The 11,195-nt window shown below is 53.0% G+C and overlaps 1 protein-coding gene across 3 annotated transcripts in view; it reads right to left on the reverse strand.

Annotated features, from left to right (window-relative positions):
• Positions 1-960: 960 nt before the first annotated feature.
• LOC113216127 (acid sphingomyelinase-like phosphodiesterase 3a) overlaps positions 961-11,195 on the reverse strand; it is a 206,940-nt gene continuing 196,705 nt past the window's right edge. For all 3 annotated transcript variants that reach the window (XM_026435862.2, XM_052265095.1, XM_052265094.1), the window contains 4 exons: positions 4,709-4,907; positions 3,317-3,429; positions 3,048-3,229; positions 961-2,954 (listed from right to left, as the gene is read on the reverse strand). In XM_026435862.2, coding sequence (XP_026291647.1) covers positions 2,714-2,954; positions 3,048-3,229; positions 3,317-3,429; positions 4,709-4,907 — 735 coding nt within the window. In that variant the 3' untranslated portion in view covers positions 961-2,713. The remainder of the gene's footprint in view (positions 2,955-3,047; positions 3,230-3,316; positions 3,430-4,708; positions 4,908-11,195) is intronic.

The raw sequence follows: 11,195 nt of genomic DNA on the forward strand, positions 1-11,195 counted from the left end.
CTGCACTCCGTCACATGCTTTGCACGCTTGCGAGGGAGGCAGCGCAGCACCCGGCCTGCCTGCTTTGCCTGCCTGCAATAACGCGGAGTGCCAGCGGGGCAGGCAGGGCTGGCAGCTGGGCCGCATGACTACCAAACCCAATTATGTAATTTGACACGTTGGTTTGTCGCGCCCAACTCCAACGCGCGCCAGCAGCAGCGACGTCAGGCTGCGACGAGCCGCAGGCGCGCCGACCTAGAACGGGTCTGTCACCCTCAAAACCCCTTTAAAAAAATAAATAAAAAAAATCAACATTTACTTATTAAGCTATGACCTTTTTAACCCAGCAATGGGAGAAACAGTAGTTTATTGTCGATGTCGTTATCTTGACAATTGAATAACTTCCTCTTCTGAAAGCCTACTTAAAGTCTTCCGAAAACGTATATCCACCGGCTTAATCTAACCATGACCGGAACGTGTAGTTAACTGACCATAGGACTTGTATCCAAGGAGGGCGCCTCGCTTAGATTATTAGTCGCGATCAGGACACTCGTTTAAATATATCGCCTTCTCAGCAAGAAAGTTGACGCCCCTAAAGAGCCTAATAGACCATGTTCCCCTTTACAAAGTTGGCAAGGCGTTGAATTTGGTGAAATTTTGATTCTAAATAGAGATAAACCGTTCCATTATCCTCTCCTAGTCCGACGCATACTGAACATTCTACAATTTAGTTGGAAACAACTCTACAACCCAACCTCCTAACGTTTTCCTCTCGTGTGCCATTGATGCACAGGCTGCACACATCGCGCCTGAGCACGAGCCGCCAAGCAGCGGAATTAGAGTGACCCATCTCATCACTCTAGGCAGCACTGCACCCGAAAAAGAAGTACCTTGACGCTCTGGTTGGAAAGGGTCACTTAAATAGTAGGAAAACATATGTTTAGTGTGTTGGTTTGGGAAATGATTAACAACTTTGATAAATAGCAAACTGACGATAATATTTATTTATGCAGTATACATAAAACAAATTTCATTACAAACAGGCATATCGTTTCCGCGTTTTGATACACTTTCATAAAATGTTCACATATAGCCTTCACATAATGTGATTGGTAACCACCTACACTTTACTGCGTTAAAAGAACAATGTCAAAAAAGAAAAAAAGAACAACATTCAGTCAGAAGGAAATATCATCTTGCAATCAGCTCTGCACACATTAGTTACATTTTTACAGATCCCCACCTTTGCCCTAGCGCTACCTCTTCACTCATTTCACACTCACTCGTAGAGATTTATCTAATTTTCATATGTACAATACGTTAAAATATACCTTTTGAAGGATAAGAGTTAAATATAAACAAATATATGAAAACATCTCACATTTAGAAAATGTGTTTTTCTGCAATCTTCTCGGTTCCTCAATGTGGCCACGGCAGTTTTGCAAAAGGAAAATAAAAATAAAAATATAAGACCTATCATTAAATTACAAACATGCCACATTGCAACATGGGAAGCGAGCCGAGCTTACGGAATAACACATTTTCTGGACCATATATTCACAGGCAACACGGCAGGGACTGGTTCAAGCCTAGACGAGGAACCCCCGCCAATAAAATACAGTTATGTACACAGATGGCCTCGACTGAAGGCACACGCGCACGTACGGAGCAGACAAATATTATTTATCCATTAACGCGGCGGCAGAGCGGCTCCCACAGCCATGTCACATCATTTGCATGCGATTTGCATAGAAACAACTTAAAACCGCAGACTCCGATGGCGTATGGTCCCGGGCCCCCGCGCCGCGACTAGTAGTGCTGCTGCCTGAGCGGCCCGACCGTGGCCCAAGGGATGGTGAGGGGAAGCCCAGGGGAAGCCCCGCTGTCCGACTGTCCGCGGCCCCGTTTACACAGACTACGGCGCACACACGAGCGCTCGCTCGCCCGGACCGGTAATCAAAGAGACCAGGCGGTGCGGGGAAAGAGCCCGGGGTGGAGGGGGTGAGGGGAGAATTAGGAGGCTGGTCGGACCCGGTATGACGGATGGGGATGCACAACATGATTGATAACTCGGCCGACAGCGCCGGCGCCGCGGACGTGTCCGGAACTAGTCTTCGATTCAGACCGAGAAGCCCACCCTCCCCCACCCCTGCTACTGCTCCTTCCGTCACACCATGAAAAGACCGACGTAAAAAAAGGGGGGGGGGGGAAATCCAAGGAAAGCAGAGTTTTGGGAAATGCGACCAGGGAGTTGTCGGTTTGGCGAGTAAACACTCAGCATCACCAATCACCACTATATTAAGCGGCGCGAACACATTTACTTAAATATGAGAAGTGCCACAAAACACAAAGAAATTACTTTTTTACAATATATTTAAAATTTTATCCTATTTGGCAAATGGTTTTTTGTTCATTATACAGTATCACCACTTCGTAAAATAGAGCAACACATATCCTCTTACGCGCCCTGCAGACACGCACTTACATTCACTCGCCCACACACTCACACTCTCACTCCTCCCAAACCTCTCACCTGCCCTCTTCGATTTGTTCCCTACTACGTTTTACAAAATATCAAATTCTCTGCTTCAACATTTCTCTCGCCAGCGGCAATAAATACTTCATTGGTCCACACAACTCGTTTGTTATCTTAAAAGATTTTTTCCATGTAAAATCTTTGTTCTCTGCAGCCTACTCTAACGGCGGGACGGGCCGAGGCAAGCAGGTGGGTCCATCATGATGGTCTGCCCGTAGCCAGGACGGCAACGGGTAGCAGGTAGGGGATGAGGAGGAGAAAGAGAAGGCGTCGGGGCGCTGAGGCTCCTGAGGAGGGCAGGGCTGACGCCGGCGACTCCATGCACGTCCGGTAGTCACTGTAGGGCAGGCAGGTGATGGCGCAGTAGTGGCTGCGCTGGCACTGCGGGTAGCAGTTTGACGGACTATCGTAAAGGAATGCCGAGTTGGCGCGGTAGTACCTGCAAAACATGTGTTTTTATGTGTGTTTAATTTTTTTATACAGGACATCAGATTGTAAATTGTGTTATTCGAATTTTTTTCGAAGGCGTTACCTTGCAAAAGAGGTAGGTCCTGCTTCGGAGCTGGTAAAGGACTCGGCCACCTGATGGAAGGAGCGTGCAGATACCTCCCGCATGGAGTAGTAGCTCGTGAGGTTGTAGCCGAGCTTCCACTCGGCGCGGCCCTCGCGGTTCGCGCGCTTGAGGTCCAAGTAGTACTGGGAGTAGTCCAGCACCTGTACATAGACACATGCCCACCGTTTTTACCAAAGAACAATGCAGGTGTATTCGAATGTCGTTCCACGATAGACAAGAATACTTACGTTGCCGGTCGAATTGTCGTACTTGTAGAGCCGGATGCCGGGATTGTTGGAGCCGCCTTGCGTCCTACGGGGGGTCACTGAAGGCGGCATCAACATCCACGACACGGGAGAACCTGCAGGGTGAAAAACACAAAACTCAGTTACGCTGCTGTTTTGTTTACGTCGCGTGCGTCGTGCGTGGAGATGGGAGTTTGGCATTGAATCGTTGACATGGGTGTGAGCGTGAAGTCTCCCTTCCACTCCTCTCGCCCCTTCTTGTCAGTTTCAATACCGTAGCCAACACGTTTTCCTCCTCAGAGGTTCCCCTGAGTAATGTAGTTGGAGTAAATCTGTATCGAGTAGTAGCCATAATCTGGCCTGCACTGGCAGCAGTGGCGGGGGGCGGGCCGGGGGCGGGGTGCGGCGGCGTCTATAAGGAAGACCCAGTGATGAATCGTGCCCCCGGTTCGCGTCTGCGTCGCCGACTGGACAGGACAGGCAGAAATAAGCTGCTACATCAAATCAATTACTTTACATCACGTCGACCTGATCCGGCTGCCGTCCGACAGGCGTGGCTGGCGTGGAGTGTGTTGGCTGCATGCGGAGGGGGCGGCGGCGGGCGGACCTGCTCCGCTGTTAATCAAATTCGACGCGGAGGGACCGAGGGGCGATTGCCCCCCAACCCCAACCCGCCCCTGGTCCTACAGCGGTGCTTACACTACACTGCTCTTATCAACAGCCGGCAGTCAGCCTCCATACGGACCGCGCACTCGCTGCGGGACCCATGCTGCTCCGTTGCGCCCTGGCCCTTCCCTCCCCTCTGCCTCACCGCTCCAGCAAGCCCCGCCGTTCCCCCGCCCTCCAACCCGCAGTGGGACGCACCGCGGCTCTTCGCAAGCCGATCAATTCCTTCGTTAACGTCGCCATACAGCCCACAAAGGCGGCCCGCGCCGCGCACCAGCTCCAAAATAATAGTCTATTTCCTTCCGGATGGCCGACTCGGCCGGACCCCCATTAATTTTCCTGGAGCATGATCGGCTTTTCCTTCCCCTTCCCTCGTCCCTGGATCGCCTCTCTACATGTTTTCTTTTCATGTCTGCCTTTCTCTTTTTTTCCCCCGCTGATCATCGTAGAAAACGGAGAGATTTTTCTGTACTTTGGACTATGCGAGTCTGCCGCCCCGACTCCCCCTCTCTCGACACCCCGAAAAGCCACGTCCCAGCCAGAAAGCTTGCCCCTTTCAGCTTCCTCATCGCTAATCCATCTCTTTGCTCGATAAAACGCCGGAAAGGCGAAAACAGTATCACAAGGACTGTTTGTGACGGGTGATTTGCCATTTTCGTCGACCTAGCCCCCGCTAGTTCCCCAAAATTAAAGATTCGCAGCAGTACCTGAGTCACCAGAAAGACTTACCAGAGTCGTTGTAGACGACGCGAAACGTGTCCGAATGCCTGTTGCTGAAGAACTGCCCCACAATGATGTCGGCGTTCCGCTTGACCAGCTTGAGGAAGCGCGTGTTGTGGTGGTCGAGGAGCCCGCCGTGGCCGCTGGACAGCGTCGGGTTGGGCGCGCGATCGTCCGCTCCGGGCCCGGTGTGTCCCACCAGGTACACCTGAACAAAACGAACGAACTAACGTCAGTAACCTGATACACTACACATTATCTCCCGAGCATCGCAGAACATAAACGAGGAAGCTCTACGCGGGTGATAATTTGAAATCGCGTAGGCGCTCGTGTGGGTCTGCGCCGCGCAACGGTTAAATTTTTAATTACCCTCTGCGGGCGCTGTCGCGCTCTACCTCCCACACGTCCTCCATGGTGTCAAAGCGAGAGCCGTCGCTCTCCTCCCCCGACTTGGACGCGGCGCGCACTCCACGAATCCAATCTAATATCTCAGGTTGCCTCCTATCTCCTTTCATTGGCAGCGCGGCGGCGGGGTTCTCACAAAGGGGGGACGTGACGGTGAGGGGCTCGTTTGAGACAAATCAGCGGTCCTCTCTGTCGAGAGAGAGGTGGGGGGCGAGCGCAAGGGGGGCTGGCGGCAGGAACACTTACGGCTTTAGACAGGGGGACGTGGGTACACTCGGAACATGTGAGAGCAATCGGGTGGATTAGGTGTTGAACATTAATTTATATATACATTCCAGATCCATGAATGTACCAGATGCATCTGGTCTCGTTACGCCAAAATTTGAGTTAAATGTTAAGGCACTAAAAAGTACTAAAGGTGCTAATAATTGCCTTATTTGGCAATAATTTTAATAGCTTTGCTTTCAGGAACGCACAAGCGTGTGCATACCAGGTCAAATGTGTGCTTGGAAGGGAGAGGTGTGTCTACCTGCAGGTAGAGGCACACAGTGCACATAATGTGTACTTTGTGGGTTGAGGTAACCTCCACTTTCAGAGGTAGCGTGGTGCAAGGAGGGCTAAACGAAGATGCCATTGTTGACACTTGCGTGTGCATGCCTGCAGGTACGCTGTGCCTTTCTTGCACATACATATATATGTGTTCGTGGTCGACAGTTGGTTTTACGGTGTGAATTTGCAAACGCAGTAAATCCAGCATTCTCACCCTCACGGTGCTTTTTGTTTTAAATTCCCCTTTATTAAGCCAAACACCTCATTCCCCTAAAACTTCTTGCAAAGCTCATATCTTTCCTTATTTTTCTTTCCCTCGACACAACAAGTCAGCATGCGGGACAGAGAAGCATGACAGAAATAGGCGTATCCGTAAACAAGAGAGGAAACAAAACAAGCAAAGCAGGGCGGCGCGGTGCTGCGAGATTTAAGGTCGGGTGACGAAGGTGGAGAGCGAAGTCGACGGAGGGTGCGGGCAGCAGGCATTCTGGGAATAGCGGGGCGTCGTCACGCAAACACTGGCCGCCCCGAGGCCCAATTCACATCTTCCGGCGCCACCTCCTACCCCCCACTACCCCCTCCCCTCCTTTCTTTCACTGTCGGTTGCTGGCCCCCCGCAGTCTCTCCGAGCGGAACCCGATCAGGGGCGCCGCAGGGAGCCATCTTCATCATCTGCTCGGTGCGATCGCTGGCCGTGACAGTCCTGCAGGGAGCGCTTGCATTGCGGCCGCACCACGCTCCGCTGCACGGGTGGCGCGGCCGCTGCACCCTGCGGACCGTGGCGAAGGGACCCATCAGTCTTGGGCGGGAGCTGCCTCTCCGGGGCACCATGACGATCGTGACCAAGGGGGAAAAAAAATCATCTAAGATATTTTCTCGTCCTTTCCTTACTTTCCCCCGTTTCCTTCCTCCCGTTCGTTAACAACTCTGAGTTACTTTCCGGCACGTGCATGTGTACGTCAAAAGGAAAATCGCTCAATCTAGTGGGGAGCGAATGGAAAACCGTTCAACCTCTGGCGTCTAAATAAGATATTTGATCATAGTGCGTTGTGTTTGCTTTTAAAACAAAGTTTTATAACTCGGGATCACTGTCAAAATTATGTATTATTACCGCTCTCCCTCTCTTTTCGATCCATAACTTTCCCAGTTAGATACGTGGACGACGATTGGACGTCAATACGTCAAAATGTCAATACGTCGATATTTTAACCGTAAGCATCTACGGTCGGCGTCTACTCGGCGTCAAATTACGCTTAAGTTGAGGCTTCTCACAGGGGCAAAAGTACAAAATTTTACGGGCAACGTTAATGGTCGCCTCTGCACGTCTCTCTCTCTTTTTCTCCCCCTATCTGTGCGGGACGAGCGCGCCCGCGGTAGGCAGTCCCGCCCGCCGGCAGTGCTCTGCGGCACTGCCTACCTACCGGTTCGCAGGGGCGCTGCGGCGGGGTGGCACGGAGCGCGTCTCGACAAAACAGCAGAGCAGAGCAGTGGCCTTATCTCATTTACGGGTGGGAAAAGTGCGAGCGCAGCAAAAGAATGAGGGAGGCAGGGAGGGAGGAGAGAGAGCAACAGGGAAGCGAGGCAGAGAGATGAAGAGACACAGAGAAATGGAGGGAGTAAACAGAGATCTCGATAGGGATCAAGTGTATGTATGCCGTTTAGCTCAGTCGAAACTACATCCTAAAAATCGAGAGGTGGGAGGTCGGAGAGTTTCAACGCGCCCAACGACGCTACGCACACGCACGGCCCGGCTGGCGCAACCCGGCGCAACCTTCGGCATCGTCCCCTCCCACGCGCGCAGCGACCGCTAAATGCGCACAGTAAAGTTTAACTACCGTAATCTTGGGCCTCATTTTCGCCGCTCGCCATATACTGCCTGTCGTCCGCTACCACCCCTGCACACCGTCGTCCCCTGCTGTCTCCTTTCGCTCAATTATTTCTATTTTTTCTAAATTGTTTCTTTTTAAAAAATTGCAACCCTGCGAATCACGTTGGAGAATAATGTATGTCTTATGAAAAGCAGCGCCTTGTCAGTTTGCAAAGCGCGCACGCACTAAGAAAACAAGTTTGTTTCAATGCAAAAATGGGGAAGAAATACTTCTTTCTACATCCAACTAAACAAATACCAAGCATTTCAAACTAAATAATACCGGTCCAATCAGTAATGTCTGGGTGTAGATGGGTGGGTTTGTTGGCTTGTTGGGTAACTGCGACGAAACGTTTAAACGTTTTTTAAACGTCGATCCTGACCCTTCAATCCATGAAAGGATATTACAATTGGTCTAAAAGTCTGAAAATAAATAGAAAATAAAATAAAAAGACGAATTGGAATCAACAAAATTTTGATTCCGTCAGACCTTTGCTATGTTGATTAATTAATCATCTAATTAGATAATTATATTACGTTGACATAAGTGTAATCTGTTTAACAGATACTTCATTTTGTGATGGTCAGGATCGACGTTCAAAAAAACCTATAAACGTTTAGTCGTAGTTACCCAACAGGCCAACAAACCCGACACCCTTCTACACCCAGACACCATCGGCCGTCTTTCTCGACCAGGCGGCACATGTAGTGATATTAAGGTCGTTCACTTCCCTCGGCGGCCCTCGGCGGCCCCTCTGCTCGGGGGGCGATGTCAGACCACATCCGTCCTCCCTCTACTCTCTCTCTCTGTCTCCCTCGCTGTCCCACAACCACCAATCCCAGCAGGATGCGTGGCGTAGCGTGGCTCTACAATCAGGGTATCCGCCAGCCCAGACCGGCCCAAGCGCGGCATGGCGTGGCCTGGCGGCGTACACGGACAGGCAATCACAAGCTGATGGTTCGGTTCCGGCGTTTGCCCCGGCAGCCGGTCAGTATCCCTCAGCAGGGCCGGCGCCGAACGCCGCACGGCATCTACTCAGACGGCCCCGCCCGCCTCACCCTTGTTCTTCGCCTCGCCAGAGACACGACGGAATGGCACCATTTCACCCGCCCGCACCCCCCACGAGCAGCCGCGCAGCCTCCTCTCCCGTTCCCCTCCCAGTCCGCTCGCCGCACCGCAGACGAGACGTGCGAGACTGATTTTGTGACAGTCAAACGGAAAGAGATTCATATTTCACGTCATCGTGCTGATAATGGAAGATGGATGGACAGCTACACTCGAGGGATGTGAAAGTGGACATGGGAATGTAGACACCAGAAAAATCATACAACATCCCCAAAACTGATTGCTGATAGTTCGGCAAACTACACCCAGAAACCGGTTCCGTTGATTCAATAGAAAGAAAATATAGATAGAATTTCTCTCTTGACTTAATAGCATTTTATTGATTCAAGGGAAAATTTCCCATAGGGTAATGGAAAATCGATTAAAGTTGCGAGAAAATTCTATAGTATTTTCCTTGGGTAAATTTCCATTGATCCAATGAATTCTCCGTTTAATCAGTGGAACTATTTTCTGTGTGTCCACCGTTGAGTTTTCAACGGAAGTAGAAATAGGCAACCCATTGTGAATGCGACAGCGACAGTACAACCTAACATATGGTGCGGAGCCTAACTTGATTTTACACATGAAAAAACAACATGACGAGTACCACTGACAAAGGTGGTATGTGACTCCAAAGAGGACTCGAGCTGTGACCACAATCATCGCCACCACCTCCACCCCTCCGCCCGCCTTTCCCCCTCACACGCCGCGCAGCCGGCCAGTAAATTGAGACAGGCGTGTGTGATACGGGGAAGAGAGTGTGGAGGGGGCGCGGCGACACTTCCTTCGAAAGAGCAAGGTCCACAACCTCGCGCCGCGCGCGCCCAGGCAGGCGCCCAACGAGGCACCGGGCGCCCACACTGGTGGGTCGTGCGAGCGTGAGCGAAGCGTGAGGCACTCTCCTACTTTTTCCCTCGAGCAAACACGCTCTCTTTCTACTCTCACCATTTTTCCCCTTAAGACACACACACAGAGTACTCTCACCGCCCTTCACATACACACATACGGCGGCGGCAGATTAGTTCTCTATGAGGGATCAAAAGGAGCATGATGACAGCAAATGAAAAGGAGAAGGAGGAAGAGGCAGAGGAGGGGACAAACAAGATGACGAGAAGGACCACGACAACAAGGCATACACCGCAGCCCCAACACGACTCACAGGCTACCCCCACCCCCCTAGCTCGGTTCGGTCCGTGGGACCAAAACCACCACAAAGCCGTCAACCCCCTCACCCTTGTCCTCCCTGCGTCCCGGACGCACGCCCGTCGCAGGCATCGGGCGGGGGACCCCGCGGCCCCGGCCGCCCTAGCGGTCCCCAGCGGGGTCAGGGTGGTTTGTGAGCGGGGCCTTAGGCTGCCTCGGGGCCCTCGCCCGAGCGAGCCCCCGCCTTCCTGGCGCTGCATTCAAAAGGACAGGCACATCATTTGTGCGGCCCGCCTGGGTACGACTGCCAGCCCCTGTCCCTGGAGGTCCCGCCGTGGGCTCCGCCCGGCCCCGCCCGGCCCCGCCCCGCCAGCAGCGCTGTATCTTTTGCGACTGATGGTGAGCTGAGGAGGGTTGCTCACTGCGACATGGCTGCTTCTTAAACGGGTTGCCAACATGATGATGAAGAAGCCCGGATTACCAAATCACACGGCATTGACTATGCGGTTGGCCATGACCTGGCACAGGCGGGTGTGCCCCCCCCCCCCTTCTCTAGCAAACGTCACACGCTAGGCGCAAGGCAGAATGAACGACTCATCTCTGTGGGCGTGGGGCTTTGCATGCAGTGCAGTGAACTTGCATACTTCGTATTTGAGGGGGGGGGGCGGGCGTGGGTGAGTTGCCGCCTACGAGCCCCTCCACCGAGCACGTAATACAACATGACACGGCGACACCCTGCTCGCCACCCGCTGGCCGCGCCTTACCCACTTACCCCACACCTCCCCACACTGCCCTCACCCTGCCCGCCCTCACCGCACACCGCGGCCTTCAGCATATTTCCCAACCGTCTTGTCCCCTCGGCGGAACGGCCCGGCGCGGCGGGCCGGAGGCCCACGCGCGCGTTCACTTTGCGTGAGCTCAGGGCACAACTCAGAGACGAACGTGAAATACGCAGTCGTGCATGGCCAGCCTCAACGAGGGCCTCACGGGCTCCGGGGTGGGCCGGGCCCGGCAAGCGAAAATGGAAAGCGATTTTGCCTTTTGCCGAATTATTCTACACTACAGTTTTACTACTACTTCCGCTTCCTGCCCGCGTCCCCGTTTCCTACCGGAAAAGAGGCAGCGAGAAGAGGGGAAGGGGGCGGCCGCGAACAGGAACTAGGGGGGGAACCGGATGGGGAGCTCAGATTCGTATGGTAAACACACAGGAGGTGGCGCACGGCGTGTTCGCGCGCGGCCCGAGTGGTCAGTCGGGGTCGCAAGGGGAGGGCGAAGGTGGAGGCCAGCGGCGCGAGCAACGTCTCACTCTCCCACAAAGTAGGCGGCGGCCGCGGCTGCGACGGCGGCGCTTGGCAGTCATGTAAAATGTATGGCGCGACCGACGACGAAGGGGGTGTGGTGGTGGGGGAGAGCGGATCGGGTGGGGG

Source organism: Frankliniella occidentalis, unplaced genomic scaffold (genome assembly GCF_000697945.3).
Source record: "Frankliniella occidentalis isolate FOCC.00 unplaced genomic scaffold, Focc_3.1 Scaffold23, whole genome shotgun sequence".
In the NCBI taxonomy this organism is placed as follows: domain Eukaryota; kingdom Metazoa; phylum Arthropoda; class Insecta; order Thysanoptera; family Thripidae; genus Frankliniella; species Frankliniella occidentalis.